The sequence below is a fragment of the Telopea speciosissima genome, chromosome 7 (genome assembly GCF_018873765.1).
Source record: "Telopea speciosissima isolate NSW1024214 ecotype Mountain lineage chromosome 7, Tspe_v1, whole genome shotgun sequence".
In the NCBI taxonomy this organism is placed as follows: Eukaryota; Viridiplantae; Streptophyta; class Magnoliopsida; order Proteales; family Proteaceae; genus Telopea; species Telopea speciosissima.
Genome location: NC_057922.1, coordinates 17,353,907 through 17,371,831, shown reverse-complemented (window position 1 = coordinate 17,371,831; position 17,925 = coordinate 17,353,907). Strand labels below are relative to the sequence as shown.

The 17,925-nt window shown below is 38.0% G+C and overlaps 3 protein-coding genes across 3 annotated transcripts in view; 2 read left to right on the top strand and 1 right to left on the bottom strand.

Annotated features, from left to right (window-relative positions):
* The first annotated feature begins 2,015 nt into the window (after positions 1-2,015).
* LOC122669860 (E3 ubiquitin-protein ligase PUB23-like) lies at positions 2,016-3,338 on the top strand. The gene has a single exon (XM_043866737.1). The coding sequence runs from the start codon at positions 2,097-2,099 to the stop codon at positions 3,306-3,308; it is 1,212 nt and encodes a 403-aa protein (XP_043722672.1). The 5' UTR covers positions 2,016-2,096; the 3' UTR covers positions 3,309-3,338.
* A 2,146-nt stretch (positions 3,339-5,484) lies between these two features.
* LOC122669863 (R3H and coiled-coil domain-containing protein 1) overlaps positions 5,485-17,925 on the bottom strand; it is a 35,535-nt gene continuing 23,094 nt past the window's right edge. Inside the window, exons 7-8 of the mRNA XM_043866741.1 lie at positions 15,870-15,880; positions 5,485-5,496 (exon numbers count right to left, since the gene is read on the bottom strand). The gene's annotated coding sequence lies outside the window, so the exon portion shown is untranslated. The remainder of the gene's footprint in view (positions 5,497-15,869; positions 15,881-17,925) is intronic.
* Positions 7,530-8,751, top strand: LOC122669862 (E3 ubiquitin-protein ligase PUB23-like). Its single transcript, XM_043866740.1, has one exon. It carries the CDS (start codon positions 7,530-7,532, stop codon positions 8,682-8,684), a length of 1,155 nt encoding a protein of 384 aa, XP_043722675.1. The 3' UTR covers positions 8,685-8,751.

Here is a 17,925-nt window from a genome sequence, read left to right as displayed (position 1 = left end):
GACGACTCGATACGTCTCGATACATATCGTTTTTTAAATATAATAAAATAATCTTTTTAAAAAACTCTCGACTGTATCGATACGTATCGTATTGTATCGGTACGTCTCGATCGATACGTCTCGGTCGATACGTCTCGATACAGTCGAGACATTTACATTTAAAAAAAAAAAAAGATACATCTCGGCCTGTATCGTATTGACCACGACCAATACCGAGACGTATCGGCCGAGACGATACGATACGGACCGAGACTTAAATCCTTGGTTGCAGGTGTTATTTTTATTTTTTTTCCAAGGGTATTTTTGTCAATTCACCTTTTGTTTTTAATGTTGTTAGCCCTATACTAATGGAATGGGGGCATGATTTCGATCACAATCGTGTTATGTTAGCTGAAGTTGCTTGGAGGCTGTTTCATGAAGAATTTTTTTCCTGTACGGTTCCCTGATCGATGCGGTTCCCTAGTTCCTCTCACAAGAGGAGGGTGGACCCCACCTGGGCAAACTGTTCGGTCAGGTGCCCAGGTGGGTCCCATCCCCCTCTTGTGAGAGGAACTAGGGAACTGCACCGATTAGGAACCGTAGACGATAATTATCCGTTTCATGAACCTCCTTCCAACTGGACAACTTTCATGAGATCGGTGTACTTCCAAGTTCCAACGGGGTGACTTTCTTCACGCAAGTATAGGGAACCAGCCGTCTTGGAGCATTCTATAGGGTAGGAAAGTCCGCTTACAAGGTCTTTTATGGAAAATTACCACAGGAGAACAGATTAACATTTGGGATGATAAGTGTATTCCCAATCTAAGAGATCGATCACAAGGGTACAACAACATAAAAAGCCCTATGATTGTGAGGTGAATTGGGTGTTCGAACTCAGATCGATTAGTCGAAGCCACTAAGTTTTCTTGTGAAATTAGATCATTCGATTGGCGTGTTGTTCCTCGGGATTGGCTAAATTGCACTCCTTGGTTGAAAGAAACTTGTATTCCAATAACTATGTGTTCTTTAGGTTTGAATGAATAAATGTTAAAACAAAGGCAAGGGCGATTCTTTTTAGATTCTAGACAATTCCGTGCAGTTAAAACAAAAGCATATGCTTCTATCATATAGAACATACACATATAGATATACATAAAAGGAAGGGTAGACTTTTAGGATTCCGAGATCCGACCGGGATTCAAAGAATAATCTATTTCTGTCCAAAAAAGAGTAAAAAAAATGGATGTTAGCTGGACTAAGAATCGGACAGATTCGCTCCATTTTTATGCCCTAATTCAAATTTGTCAAAAGGAACCGAAAGAAGGAAAGCTCGAGGACTTCACGTAGAAAACTAGAAAATGTCGGAGCGAATCAAAATTTGAAGTTGGAATATTCAAAAACAAAAGACGCGAGTTAGAAAGAGAAAGTCAAAATAGTGAGGGATTTGCCAAAGTCTCAGTCCTTTGATCACTGGGCGCCTAGAGAAGTAGGCCAAGGAAATACCCTGTATTTGTAATCCAGATCCTCTACGGTGTGATCTGCCCCCAACTGTGGTGCTGCTGCGCAGATACAAGACGGTTTATAATGATTGCCTTATTCCTACGTGAGTCACTTTGCTCGAGTGGGGGTATGGCGGTCATGGAGCATCGCTTTGTGTCTGCACAAGACGGCCGTTTGTACAGCTCGCTCCGCAGAGGATTGCTGGGCTGGAACTTCCAGCTCCCGCCAGCTGGAGGAGAGCCCAATACCTCACCCATGCGATAAAAATAAGTTTCAACGACTTATTTTTCAATTAATAATACTAAAAGTTGTCATACTGGAGGATGATACCGTGTGTTGACTTTCTCGATTTTGAATATCTCTCTTCTAATAGTAATATAAAAGGAGGTCTAACCTTCACAAACTTCCTCAAACAGATCGATCGTCTGCAATTCCAAACGAATTCATCATACCTCCTTATAACTTCAACCAAAGTACTCGATCAACGTTTCTTCACCTTTCTGGATTTCTGTTTGTTTCAACCATTCGTTTCTGTTATTCTCTACATCTCTTTCAATCTTGAGCTTATTCACTTCCACAGCTTTCCCTCCGGGTTTTGACTCGTCGACAAGTTCAAGATGGAGGAAATCGATGTTCCATCCTATTTTCTCTGCCCGATCTCCATGGAAATCATGAGAGATCCGGTGATTGTATCCTCCGGAATAACCTACGATCGGGGTTCCATAGAGAGATGGATATTCTCAAGCAAGAACAACAATACCTGCCCAGTCACGAGACAACCCTTATTATTGTCAGAAACGGATCTCATGACCCCAAACCACACTCTCCGACGATTGATCCAATCATGGTGCACTCTCAATGCCATCGACCGAATCCCAACACCAAAGCCTCCTGTCGATAAAGCCCAGATCCTCAAACTCCTCAACGAGGCTAAGATCCCGCAACATCAGATGAGATGCCTCCGAAGTCTCAGATCTATTGCCAACGAAAGCGAGAGGAACCGGAGAAGTTTGGAATCTGCAGGAGCAGTTGAGTTCTTGACTTCAATTGTAGAAGAGGACAATGAAGGCCCCAGTACTGATGAAGCCCTATACATTCTTCACCGTCTCCAGATCTCAGAGGTTGGCCTCAAGAAACTTCTGGTCAGAAGAAATGGTGATTTCATTGAGAGATTGATGATGTGGGTCTTGCAACATGGGAGCTACACATCTCGTGCTTACGCAACATTGCTTCTGAAATCCATATTCGAGGTATCTGATCCGATTTACCTGATGGCCTTGCGAGTGGAACACTATGTTCAGATCGTCAACGTTTTGCGTGACCAGATCTCGCAACAGGCATCTAAGGCTTCATTACAGATCTTGGTCGAGCTCTGTCAATGGAATCGAAACAGGATCAAAGCCGTGGAAGCTGGTGCAGTTTCGGTGTTGATAGAGATACTCCTAGAGACGACAGAGAAAAGAGATTGTGAGATGGTGTTGGTGGCGTTGGATCAGCTATGTGGATGTGCAGAAGGGAGAGCCGAGTTGTTAAGGCACGGAGCCGGAATTGCAGTGGTGTCCAAGAAGATAGTTAGGGTTTCACATGTGGCCACTGATAGAGGAGTGAGGATACTGTCTTCGGTGTCGAGGTTCTCTGCGACTTCAAGTGTTCTTCAGGAGATGCTGCAAGTTGGTGTTGTTTCCAAGTTGTGTTTGGTGCTTCAGGTGGATTGTAGCCTCAAGACCAAAGAGAAGGCCAAGGAGATGCTTAGGTTGCATTCTAGGGTTTGGAAGAAATCTTCTTGTATCCCTCTCCATTTACTCTCTTCTTATCCATCACATTCTTAATTAATTAATTTGTAAATTCACAAACACACAGAGAGAAACAGTGGGAAGCTAGGTGAGAGTAGTTAGTTAGTTAGTTATAGTTTTCTGTACATTCATTATAAATTGGCTAAAAGAAATACATGGTCATGGAAAAGCAATTTCCATTGAAGCTTCCTCAATTCTTTTAGCAAGTTTTCATTTATGTTCAATTCAAACAATGAGGTATGGTATCAAAAAGGGCAAACTTTTCCTCAACAACTAGTGGGATAAGTATATCTCAATGGCCCAAATATTTTCCGCAACCCACCTCCCCTCCCTCCCCCAACAAAAAAAAAAGTATTTCAAACACAAAGAAATGGAAAAGTCATAAATCCTCACACATTAATTAATGTTTTGAAACTTCCACTCTCTTATATACACGGTTTACACGACGGTGTATGAAAATTTTTTCCATGAAATTAAGAGAAAAAAGGATAAAAAAGATTAATTCGTAAATAAAATTTGATTAGGTGTTATTAATGTGTATATATTGGAAATAGGGACACCGTAACCATAGCCCAGCCATAATAACTCCATAAGACTAGGGATGTAAATGAATCGTCGAAATCCATTTTCGTATCCGTGTTCGTATCCGTTTAGCACTATTCAAATCTGTTCGAAAATTAAACGGATGTGGATACGGATAGGCTATAACTATCCAAAAAATTATATTTACATGTAAACGGATAAAATATCCAATCTATATCCATGTCTGTATCCTTTTAGTACTATCCGAATTCATTCGATAGCTAATTGAATGCGAATGCAGATATAACACTATCTGAACCGAATCCAATCCGTCTACAGCCCTACATAAGATTGCAGGGAAGGATCTTAATTAAAGGATCAAAATTGTGTGGTAGAGAGAGAGAGAGAGAGACTTGCTGTCATGTGCATGGGTTCCACAATTAGGTGCAAGAGTACATTAATGCCCACAACTTTACCTAATCATCCAGTGAAAGGTTACACAAGAAGATAGGATAGACGAATTGAAGAGAGGTCATCTCCATGTGTGTAGTCACACTCGCCCAATTGATCGATACATGTGTTGCAATTGATGTGCCACTACAAAAGGTCTACTGAAAACAGAGTGAGAAAAAAATGCAAGACAAAGCTATTATTGTCCATTAAAGCCCTCTGATCAGTCACTCTCCAAAATACGGCTCACTTCTAAAGGTTGACAGCTATCCAACTTAATTCCATCCAATTATGATTTATGACCCCTTCACGATTAACCAGGACTTGGTTCTGATGCAGCTGTGGCGGGAGCTGTACAAGTGTAACACGAAACCACACAAAATATGTGAGGTTCAGGTGAGACCCACCTGTGAAATAACTATCTTAACCTTGATTTTGTTGAAATGTAGCAGTGCTGCATCTGTAGCTCCCGTCACAATTGCACAAGATTTTTTTTCTGATTAATCATCACATAATAAGATTAATGAAGACTTTATCCAACGTGGATTTAATTGGTTCAGTAACCGCTAAATCTTAAGGTACTTAAATTCCTAATTCAAGATTGAAGCATGAACAGATTAAGTACACATTAAGAAAGGCTTTGTCAGTAACGTATATGGTAGTTTGACCTTGTTTAAATCCAAGAATTCAAAATCAATATTTGACATTCATGAGCTCTTAAAATTTTTTTGCATAAATTTGATAATAGGACCGTGCAGTATACACAATCGTTACAAGACCTGTTGCCAATTTATATTTACTAAAAATGTACTACTTTTATAAGGATTCAGATCTTCTAAAATAGGAAAGACAATTTGCGGCGGCTGCTAAAAATAGGAAAGACAATTTACGGCGGTGGGTGGGCACCATTTAATGCAAAGAAAAAGCCTGTTTTGGCGGCCATCATGTTACCTCTCTCCTCTTCCTGTCAATTTCTCACCAAGCCACCGAAGGAAGTAAAATTCTCCACTTTCCAATGTAAGGGGGCACCCACAAAAAAAAGAGACCATGTAGCGCTTCAATGTCACTCTTGAATGTCTCAGAAGGTTTAGTGGTGGCTTTTGGCATAACTCGTTAAGGTGATTAAAACTAATTAAGTCTAAGTCTTTCTCTTTAAACAAAATTAATCAATAAATTTTTTTTAGCACATGGCTCGTATGCGGTATTACAAGAAAATTAGTGTAGATGGTAGGTAATATTGTTCAAGAAAATAGTGGTACGCATATTTAACTTGAATTGTAGTTTTGAAAGAAATTCCAAATGAAGCGGCTCTAGGTCTTGTGGCAATACTAATGGGGTGAAATCAAGTTGATATGGTATACACGTCATGATTTAAGATGAGACTTAATGGGAGAAGAATTGGAGATAAGCTCAGTTCTCAAGTCTAGAGGACTTGCAATCCATATTCACTTAGACCATATGCATGAGAGAAAAATATGCTAGATAGATTCAACATTAAAACCATAGTGTGGTGAGGGGTTCTTCTAAACCCAACTTTGCTTCAGAATGTGCATCGCTGGATTGCTGACCTCAATATCCAACCCCCTCTCTTTCTTCTCCCCTTGGTTTATCTGATCAAGGGTATCTTGCTTGTTCCCCTAGCTGTGTTTCTTATTCTCTTCCTATACTAAAGCATCATACCTGTTCTTTTTATTAGGCATCTAGCTCATAAAGCAATGAGGAGTTGATTAAATTTTGTTATCTTTGGAAGCAATGTGGGTTAAGAGTGTCAAAATGAAATCAAAATCGAAACCGAACTGAGTCGTGTATGCCGAAATCGTGAAACCGTTTACTAAATGGTTTGGTTTGATTTTAAAATTGAGACCATTTAGTCAAACGGTTTAAACTGAACCGTTTAAATTGATGGTAAACCATTTAAAAAACCATTTAAACCAAATCAAATATTAGTAATATTTAATGACAATAATTAAGCATTAATGGTAATTCCTAAATATATAATGTGACAAATAAAAAAGTATTTAAAGAAAACCTTTTTTTTTTTTTTGTTGAAGTTTTAAAAAAAAACATATAAGTATTCAATTCATACTTTCATTTCAATAAAAAAAAAATTTAAAAGACATGTAATGAAATGCAGACATTTGAATAAAAAAGAAATTAAAAATCCTTATAAACAGTTTAAAATCGATTAAACTGAAACCATTTCCATTTATAAATGGTTTCGATTTTAACATATAAAATTGTTTATTAAATGGTTTGACTTTGATCTTACTTTAAAAAAAAACTTGTACCGAACCATTTAACACCCTTAAATATTTCTATACGCTTCATCATGTAGAACACATTATAATGACATAATAAGATGGGGGAGAGGATTCCCAGAATCGATCAAAATGAACAAAAGACGAACACTAAAAATAAAAATAAAAATAAAAAGAAGAAGAGCAACAAATAAGGAAAGCTTGATGACTTGACGTAGAAAAATAGAAAGTGTTGAACCAAAATTTTAAGTTCGAATATTCTTCGAAAAGAATAGTCAATAGACACAAGTTAGAGAGAGAGAGAGAGAAAACCTTTTTTTTTAAGTTTTTAGAGAGAAAAAGTCAAACGGAGAGGCAATGAAGGATTTGCAAAGCCTCACTCCATTAATGACCATTGTCAAACGAGGAGAACGAGTGGATTCCATGTGAGGGGAAAAATTCTATCCAATTCTTTAAAGGTGTAATCCACTGCCCTTAGGGGTGGAAATGTCGACACCCAGCAAACATGACATCCATCGATGCCAAGCCTTATATGAAAGAAAGAAAAATTGGGGTGGTGGAGCTTGGATTGTGAGATGTTAGACGTGTACCGTAGGGGAATTGGAGAGACTTTAAATCCCCATGCAAGTGGCCATGAAGGCGCCTCGGACGGTACATGTCCGAGGACATGATCCGGTCTCACCATCTAGACGTAGGAAGCAATCTCCCACCCATACAATAAAAAAACAAAAGTTTCGAAGATTTTTTTTTTTTTTTGGGTTAATAATACTAAAGAGTTTTGACTTTCTCCTTTTGTCAAAAAAAAAAAGGTTTTGACTTTCTCCATTTTGAATCTCCCAGTCTCTATTATAAAACCAGGTCTAACCATCACAAACTTCCTCGAACCGATCATCTGCAAACTCTTAACGAATTCATCATCTCCTAATTTCAATCAAAGTACTCAACGTTTCTTCACCTTTCTGGGTTTCCGTTTGTTTAAACTATCCGTCTCGGTTACTAGATCTCCAGATCTCTAGAGGAAATCTTGATGGATGAAGTGGATGTTCCATCCTACTTTCTCTGCCCGATCTCCCAGGAAATCATGAGAGATCCGGTGACTGTATCTTCCGGAATAACTTACGATCGGGAGTCCATAGAGAAATGGATATTCTCCAGCAACAACAACAATAAGTGCCCAGTCACAAGACAACCCTTATTATTGTCAGAAACGGATCTCATGACCCCAAACCACACTCTCCGACGATTTATCCAATCATGGTGCACTCTCAATGCCATCGAACGAATCCCAACACCGAAGCCTCCGATCGATGAAGCCCAGATCGTCAAACTCCTCAACGAGGGTAAGGCCCCCGAACATCAGATGAGATGCCTTCGAAGACTCAGATCTATTGCCAACGAAAGCGAGAGGAACCGAAAATATTTGGAATCTGCAGGGGCAGTTGAGTTCTTGGCTTCAATTGTAGAAGAGGACAATGAAAGCCCCAGTACTGATGAAGCCCTATACATTCTTCACCGTCTCGAGATCTCAGAGGTTGGCCTCAAGAAACTTCTGCTCAGCAGAAATGGTGATTTCATTGAGAGATTGATGATGCGGGTTTTGCAAAATGGAAGCTACACATCTCGTGCTTATGCTACATTGCTTTTGAAATCCATGTTCGAGTTGTCTGATTCGACTTACCTGATGACCTTGCGAGTGGAACACTTTGTTCAGATCGTTAACGTTTTGCGTGACCAGATCTCGCAAGAGGCATCTAAGGCTTCATTACATATCATGGTTGAACTCTGTCAATGGAGTCGAAACAGGATCAAAGCCGTGGAAGCTGATGCAATTTCTGTGTTGATAGAGATGCTCCTAGAGACGACAGAGAAGAGACATTCAGAGATGGTGTTGGTGGTGTTGGATCAGCTATGTGGATGCGCAGAAGGGAGAGCCGAGTTGTTAAAGCACGGAGCTGGAATTGCCGTGGTGTCTAAGAAGATAGTTAGGGTTTCACATGTGGCCACTGATAGAGGAGTGAGGATACTGTATTTGGTGTCGAGGTTCTCTGCGACTTCAAGTGTTCTTCAGGAGATGCTGCAAGTTGGTGTTGTTTCCAAGTTGTGTTTGGTGCTTCTGGTGGATTGTAGCCTCAAGACCAAGGAGAAGGCCAAGGAGATGCTTAGGTTGCATTCTAGGGTTTGAAAGAACTCTTCTTGTATCCCTCTCCATTTACTTTCTTCTTATCCATCAGATTCTTAATTAATTAATACATTCATATTGGCCGAATACGGGATTTCCCTTTATGGGGAACTCTTTATTCGGTTTCCTTCTCAAACTAGGATTCTATATATTATATAACTTGTCTCTCAAGACTCACTCATATGTTAGGTTTCTCATGGACGACTTGGGTGTCCCATGTAATGAATACTTTCTTTCATGATGAAATTGTGTGGAAAATATTATATTCTATCATGGTATCACAACACTAGGGTTTTTTTTTTTTTTTTTTTTTTCCCTCTCTTGCTCCCACGAATAAGGGTGCTTGTGCGTGCCTTCTTCTTGGAAAAGGATTCTGTCTAACTGTAGCGGGAGCTGGGTCGTCCAGCCCCGCTAAACGTACTACAGCAAAATCAAGGGTGAGCTGGTCAATTCATAGGTGAGTCTCACCTTCGCCCCACATGTGAAATGATCACCCCACCCCTGAATTTGCTGTCGTTTTGTAGGGCTGGACCGTCCAGCTCCCGCCATGGCTAGACAGGAGTCAAGTCCCTACACATTAGTTGCCTTAATGTCTACCAAGTTTGATTTCTCGGTTACCTCTTCCTCTTCTTCTACCATCCATATCATCCCAGCTGTCCTTTAGTAATAGAAATGAAAGGGGAGACCGTTGACGCATAACATAAATCGAAGAAGCTATTCATGAGGGAGGATGCCCTAATCGATGATGCCAGACATCAATGGAAGTATGTTGTGCTAGATGGACCGTGGGAGAGACAGGTGGAAAAGACAAAACAATGTAAAGGTCCCTTTACTCGGTCCGGAAAGAATAGTTGCCCGGGTTACTTGGTCTTTGACAAGAAAGAAAGATGGGTGAAATTCCAAATAAACACCTGAGAAAAACGTTGAACAGATAATAAAGATTTGGAAATAGAAGGGGTGAGAGTAGTTAATTTTGTATACATAATTGGATAAAAGAAATAAATGGGCATGAAAATTTTTGTCCATTCAACACAAAAGCAATTTCCATTGAAGCTTCTTTTAGCAAGTTTTAATTTATGTTTTAGCCTTTCTGGTTTACTTCAGACAATGAGATGTAGTCTCTATCTTTTTCTTCAACGGTGTTGAGATAAGCCTATCTCAATGGCCCAAATATCTGTCACAGGGCAAATTGGATGAGGCATAAATGATATTGTAGGTTGTTATGTGCCTAATGGGCCGGGCTCAAAGGCTTGATTTAACGTGTTCCATCAACTCTAGAGCTTTTGACGTATCGATCAAGTACCTAACAAAGGGACAGACCATGTTAAGTTTCAGATCAAACCAACAACGGAAGAGCATGTGCTCATCATAAGTCTGAAAATTGAAAACGAAAATAGTCATATTCTTTTGTTATTAGAAAGGCAAGCTCCAACCCCTTCTTCTTCCTGTAAGCCCAGTTGCTCCTTTCCCTTCATATTCTTCTTACAATCCCTCCTGCACCTCCTGACACTACTTCTTCTTCTTCTTCTTCTTCTTCTTCTTCCTGCAATCCCACCTGCACCCATTGCTGCATCCCAAACTGCCCCACTGACCCAATCGTTATCCCCTCCAATTCGCTGCCACCTTTCAATTCCTCCAATTCCTCACATGGGGGTGGAAATGACCACTTTACCCTCTGCCCGAAAACACTGCCCAAGGTGGAATCCACTCCCCCCTATTAGAGGAATTGGAAGAATTGAAGGTGCCCGCGAATTGGAGGTGATAATTATTCCACACCGACCCCTCCCTGCCCTCTCCTCTCTATCCTCTCCACCCTCACCGTACCCCTGCCTTCCTGTCCTTTCTCCTTCCTGCAACCCCACCCTATAAGAGGCTGGTTCAGAAATTCCTCCTGTTACCACTGCACAAAGTGCTAACATGGCTAGTGTCAAGGAATGTGTAGGAAACAGTAGGATCAGAGAGTACATAGATAAGGGATTTGTAGGTATGGCTTGATGTGAGGTCTTCGAGCTAATTGGTAACCCTAAACTGGGTCCTGTGATTTCTACCTCGTCGTATACATTTCCTTTATAAAATCTGAAGTTTTCCTTTTGTCTCCATGTCGTCAATGAAAACCCATTATGAGAAAGACAGGAATCTCTACACTTACAATTTTAACTATATATAGATTTTAACCCCACCTCTTCAAAAATGTTAAAAAAATTATTTACACAAGTAATTTTCAAACGATTTCTCATTCTCAATTCTAATATGTCAACAATTACCAATCCGTTTTATTTTTTTATAAAAATGATTTTCATCAGTGATTTTTTTAGTATGTCATAAACAAAAACATAAATGATACCAAAAATAACCTACATTATAATGTACAGACACAATGACAAATGGCTAAAGATGTAAGGATGCAAACCAATATTTGATTGTAATAAGTTTTTGAAATTTGAATTGTGGCTATTCCAAACATAGGCTAGCTTGTGATCCTTCTTGTCTACCGATGGTTGAAAACCCCCGCATAACTCAGTGTGGGGTTGAGATCTCGACACGTGGAAGATGTTAATTCAACAGCGCGAAAAAAAAAAAAAAACTAGGTCAATTGAGTTTGGTACCGTTGAATTTAGCATCTTCCACGTATCGAGCTCTCAGTCCCGAACTACATCGCACTGTACGTTTAGAAAATTGGAGAGAATTTTAATCCATAGGCACCAAGTTGTCAATTGTCATATTGTTTCTCGATCGCTTGAATGAGAACAACGACATTGAAAAAGTCAAAGCAAGTGGGTTACTATTATTAAAATTGAAGAACTAACGGAAAACGTAAGCAATGGAGCTGGAGACTGAGAATTCCATTTACTCCCGTCAGCTAAGTTGGGTTTGTTAAACCTATCTTATAACAACTAAACACAAGAGTATTTCTTTCTTAGGTGTTTCACTGCTGCAGTTCCTGTGCTCCTTTAGGATGACAAATCAGAAAGAAACGGAAACGGATTGATTGAGAAATACACGAGATCAAACTATGTGCATAATAGGCCAATAAGCCTCGAGCATTAGGAAACACTTCAAAATGTACATTCATGGGGGGGGGGGGGTCCTTGCATGCAAAATACAAATATAGATAGTCTCTCTGCATAGGGAGTGAGAAGAACAAGAAGATGATGACGAAGGAGAAATCAATTATTAGAGTGTGTTTCTGGGGAGAGAGAGGTGTAGAACAAGAAGAAGACTCTCTGAAAAAATGAAAAAAAAAAAAAAAAAAAAAAAAAAAATATTATTTGCCCGGATCTAGATTCAGGCCCAGGCCAGCCTTCAGTTTTCCTTTTTCAATTTTTCAATTTTTTAATTTTTTAATTTTTTCCGTTGCAAAACCCCCCCCCCCCAATTGGGCTCACGTTCACGTATGTGAGCGTACGAGAATGGCTCTCAGCTGTTCAGATGGAATCCATCCATATGATCCCACAAAATGGATATCATCTGAATAGCTGGGAGCCGTTCGCTGGACGTCCCCCATTCCCTCCCTCTTCCCTTTTTGGAAGGGGAAATTTTATTAAGTTATATAGAGCAAAAATTGATGTACAATCTGTAGAAGTCCCTGGTGAGGATAACTCACTATCCATATAAAAATGGAATGGACCCTTACATTTGCAAATATTCTAACTTGAAGGAAATAACCAGATTCGACACTTTCCTGAAAGATCGAGCTTTATAATCCTTTTAGATGGTGAAGCTTTATTTTTTTGAAGAGTATTAGTTGCACCTTACTCTTATCTTCTTTACCTTGTGATAAAATTCCTTCATAAATTAATGCAATAATGCTTGTCATACTATGAGGTAAATGAAAGCAAGTTTGATGTTTTTAAGAGAGAGAAATGACAAGATTTATATGTTCAACCACAGTACGTGTTGAGCTAGTGATGCATATCATTGAATCATTTTTCTCCAATCTCAATTAAAGAGGGGAATTCTGTAAACACCTTATTTTGTCAATCGAAACAGTTAATTAAGTGATGATGAATCAAAATATATTGCGGAACCCTTTATTAATATCTATGGAGGTTCTCCGTACCCTTAACAGTGTTACAAATCCACAAGATTTAAAAGTAGATAAAAATGAATTTTGTAACTAATGGTAAAAATAATTTTATCACGTTTGTAAAACCCGACCTGATCCAACCCAAAAACTCGGTCCAGCCTTGATTCAGGTTCTCACAAGTAACTAACTATATGGATGGATTCTCAGGAGGTGGTGGACTGACTTGCCCAAGGAAATTGTAATAAATGGTCTTGGGAAATGTTTGGGTTTTTTTTTTTTTTTTTTTTTTTTTTTTTTGAGATATTCCCTCCGATTCTGTCTAATGAAAACTTCTAAGAATGTATGTATAAAGAAGGAAAACAGGCTAGTTTTTTTCATAGGGCACAAGTGTGCCGTTAAGGCTAGGAGAAAAGGTCACCAACTATAATAACTGACAACATTTTATAGATTACCTCTTTAATTAATTTAATAGTTTTTTTTTTTTCATCAAAAATAAAATTCCAAGTCAAAGTTAATCAAAATTTGACTTGTTAATTATGACATGAACGTATCTAATGTTGTGCCTTTGAGCAGAATTTTTTTTTAAACCTATAGCATGAAGTTTCATGGCGAATTAATAAAAGCATTCTTTGGGGAAGTGGGTGGGGATGTAGAAAAAGCTTGTGCCTTATAAATTTTATCTGTGGACCCGATCAGAAGGAAGGAAATAAATCCTCTCCAGTGCATATCTGACGGTTAGAATTTCTTTGATCATTCAAATATTCTTATTAATCAAAATAAGAAACCAGTCTTATATGGACCAATGTAAATAAAAAAATAAAAAAAAAGACTGGACTTTGAACTAGTAAAGGAAGCACATTATTCTTAAACTTATCGTTTCATCTGTTTGACATAAATATTTGATTATCAACAAATTTTATGGACAATTTGTCTATATTTCTTTTGATTTCTGTGGTAAATTTCTGTTAAAAAACACAATATTGATGGATCATATGGTTCAATTTTAATATTAAAGTAAATGTAAACTTAACGTTGAATTGAATTGATTATTACAAACAATTGCTAGCTTGGTTGGTTGGAGGCATTGTAAGTTGAGTGCATACTCCCCAGGAGGTCAAGGGATTGACTCTCTTGGATTGCATATAGTGCCAAAAAGGCACCCCTCTCTCCCCGCCCCCCCTCCTCCCCCTTAGTAGTAGATTGTTGGCTTGTCTTAGCCTTCCCCCTAAGCTTGTAGTTGGCCTGTGGACCCTTGAGTAGGATAGACCCCAAAAAAAATATATATTTGAATTGATTATTGTTATATTTTTTTCTTTTAATAATTGTAAGATTATAGTTATTTATATATTTTAAACTTTTTTATTCAAAATATTTGAATGCCTCATAAACTTTTTAGTGGAATTTATTTACTCTTATCAAAATTGCTTATTCTAACCATAAATAACTTAATGGGGAAATTGTCTAGATGTACAAGATTGTAAAAAGAATTACTATATAAATTAATTGATTTAAATGGTTTATCGTTAATTTAAATGGTTCAATTCATTTTAAATCGTTTAATTAAATAATCTTGATTTTATAATCAAAACTGATTTTAGTGTAAACGACTCGATTTAATTTCGACAAATGGCGGTTTATGTTTGATTTTGATACCCGGTTTGTGTTTGTTTTTGACACCCTTTTAAGTGGAGGAGTATGAATCACAAGTCCTCCACCAAAATGTGTTGTGAACTTGTGATACACAATAATTGTTAACCAATTTCAAATTGCAAAAAACGTGTAAAGGACTGACCACCTTTTTATCTGTCCTTTCACCTCAGTAAAATCCTACATGCAGAAGCTTCCAATTTCAGCGTTTAACTACTTCAGTCAAAGTTAGGGTGTCAAAAAAGGAAAAAGGCAGCCGTAACGTTTTTAATTTGGAACCGCCACCATTTGAATTTTCAACACTGCAAAAAAGGAAAATTGGTACATATGAGACTGGTCCAACATTACCTTATGTATCATTATTGAGAATGAAAGTGACCATTTCTCCTACCAAACCAATGGTGGAAAGAAAAAACAAAAAAAAAACCAATGGTTTGGAAGAACTGCATTAACTAAGGGGCTAATCAATTTATTTTTGGATGCATCTCTTTGTAATCAAGAAGGTTATAAACAAAAGAATATCATGCACGCCATTCTTGTATCTTGATATAGGGGTATGTGAAATGATCGTCGTATTTTTTGAAATTCTAAAAATGACCAGACGTGCGATGATCATTTCGTACACCCCTAAGCACAGGGGCGGTGTATCTGGCATGATCGAGTGACATTCTTTCTTCTTAAAAAAATGATTAATTATACAATTTTTTTACCCTTATAACATTAGGAGTTAGTTATTTAATGGGACTAAAAATGTAATTTGGCAATAACCCTTATCCCTCCTCAATCTAAGGGGAAGTTTTAGTTTCAGTCTCCATCTTCATGTCCAACACGCGAACAAGGCCAAAGCAGAAGATGAGGATGGTGACATGTCTTACATTTCAAGTTTGTTGTCTTATTTTTCACATTAAAAGACACACAAAGATCTAGATGATTTTAAAATGAATGTCGGCTCTTGGGTCAAATCGGTCTATTATTGTGTCAAATTGGAATTCATCAATCATGTCTATGGTAGCATTTGAAAGAGAGAGAGAGAGAGAGAGAGAGAATAAATGGATTTTCTATGACAAAAGCATGCAGAATTAAGGATACTATACATTTAACACCTCATTTTCATGGTTTGAATTCCAAGCCTAATTCCTTATCAAAAAAAAAATTCCAAGCCTAATAATTGTAATTTCGAAAATCCACCTTCGGGAAGATTTTGTGATAACATCCTTGTCTTGACAAAGCCTCCCATTCCCCATCTCTAACCTTCAACTATCTAGTGATTGGTTATCATTCATTGTCCAACCCCCAACCCAAACCTCAACTTCCTGGTCACTTGTATCAGACCAAATCTGGTAGCCAATCACTGGTTGGAAATTTTTTTGGGTGAATAGATAAAGAGGGAAAGGAAAAATTCAAAAGCCACAAAGGCTGGATTAGACCCAACAAAAGAAAACAAAACAATCATCAAAAGGAATGAAATCAAAGGCAAAAGATGATACATCAAAACTAGGGGGGAGAAACAAAAGGGAAAAGAAACTAGGGACGAAATTATTAGTTGGGTGTTGTTTAAATTTCAAGCAGGACTTTTTCTAATTGCAAGTAATAATAATCACCAACTCATCTTCTTTCCACTATTGTGATTGCAGACTGAAAACCTATCCCAAAGCCATTAGTGTTAACTATTTCACAATAGTGTTGGGTTTGGTGTCTTTTATCCAGACTAGTTGATGGTTTGGTTCAACGATGTAATTAGATTGTCCATTAGGGTTTTCTAATACGGAAGGTGTGGACGCTTTAAGTAGGTGAAGTCTTCAAGGAAATTAATTAAGCCTTTTAAGAAAGTGGAAGAGTGTAGAGGTTTCCAAGTAATGGAGTTTTCAAAAAAGCACAGACTTCCAGAAGAGTTGAAGATGAAGAGTCTTCTAAGAGAGTAGGCTCTTCCAAGGAAGTGGAGTCTTCAAGACAGTCTTCCAAGGTGTGGAAGATGAGGAATCTATAAAAAATAGGGATGTATCTACCAATGTGAAAGAGAGTGTGAAGCCAAGAGTCCTGAGACACCAAGATAGAGAGACAAAAAGTGACTGAGTGATATCAAGTGAGACAGGAGAAGAGACAGGGGTGTGCAAGGGACTAACGTCTGAAAATCAAATTGCAATGATAGGATTCTATCTCTTCTCATGTTGTTAGTGGAAGATTATTAGATCTCACTTTGTGGGTGTAAGTGGTATTGTGGAATCACATAAATCTCTTGTCTCTTGCGTGCATGCTTGCTTTATTTCATGAGTCAGTTGTTCTTGCACACACATATTTGCGTATTGTACATAATTTTGTAGGTTATATAGGTTTTATGCATTTTACACAAATTCATTCGTTGCTCACATCGGAAACAAAACATTATTTTTCCAACAAAGTGGTATCAGAGTTTATGGATGATGATCAAGATTGAAGTTGGCGGTCCTAGTAGACAGTGGACCCATACGGTCTTTCAAAATAAATTGATTTAAGATTAATAAGATGGTAGGATCAACAAAGTTTGAGGTGGAGAAATTTGACGACAAGAATAATATTGGTTGTGACAGTGCACAATCAAGAACGTCTTGGTGTAGCAAGGCTCGATTAGACGTACTGCTGATCGGAGAGAAGCCAAAAATGATATCAATTGAGGATTGGAACGAGCTGAAGAAGAAAATGGTAAGCACCATCCACTTGTGTCTTGAAGATGAGATAAAGTATAGGATATTAAATGAAACTATTGCTACTAAGTTGGGAAAAATTTTGGAACAACGATTTTCTTGCATATTCTTGATGAACCATTGTTTGAGAATTAACAGACCCCTTTGACATCTTTTCATCTACAAAGAATTCTCGATGTGAAAACACAGAAACAAAGGGCTGATCTTTGAATAGAAAAAGAATGGATCTGCAGGGGTCCAACTGAATTGGCTTATTGGGAAGAAGCCTTGTTCTTTGGAAGATCTATCTCATGTTGGTATTGGATGGTTCTACTTTGCAAGAACTCTGAAGAAGTCATCACTCTACTAGAGCAATCCTCTTTTGATATTTCAGTAGGGATACTCACTTCCAAGACCCACTGCTAGTTCATGCCAGCAAGCCAACTCTTCACTCATCTCCATGTCGAAATCATGGCAACAACGATAGCAAGAGAGGTGAAGGGCAAGAAAATTACAAAAATAACTTTTTCTAAACGAGGATGGGCAAAGAAAATAAGTTACACAAATATTTCGTAACTACCTCCAGTACAAATAACTTTACCTTTTTTATTGGGAAATTGGCTAGATCTACGAGATAAAAAAAAAAAAAATTAATTACAAAACGAATAGGTTTGATTTATTTTTATACTTATTTTTCTTGTAAATTTATTTGTTTATAATTTTGTTTCTTATCTGATAGGTCCAAGAAATTGGCCCTTATTTTACCTATAAATTAGTCATTATTGGATGCAATCGTAATTCTCATTTCCATAGGACGGGAAAATAGGGGTGTCAATTGGTCCGGTTCTGGGCTATCGGTCTGGTTACTTAACGGTTCCAACCCTAAAGGGTTAGGACCAGAACCGGACCA

Bases quoted from the DNA above. Each gene is read 5' to 3' on its own strand.
- LOC122669860 (XM_043866737.1), top strand. From the start codon at position 2,097: ATGGAGGAAATCGATGTTCCATCCTATTTTCTCTGCCCGATCTCCATG.
- LOC122669862 (XM_043866740.1), top strand. From the start codon at position 7,530: ATGGATGAAGTGGATGTTCCATCCTACTTTCTCTGCCCGATCTCCCAG.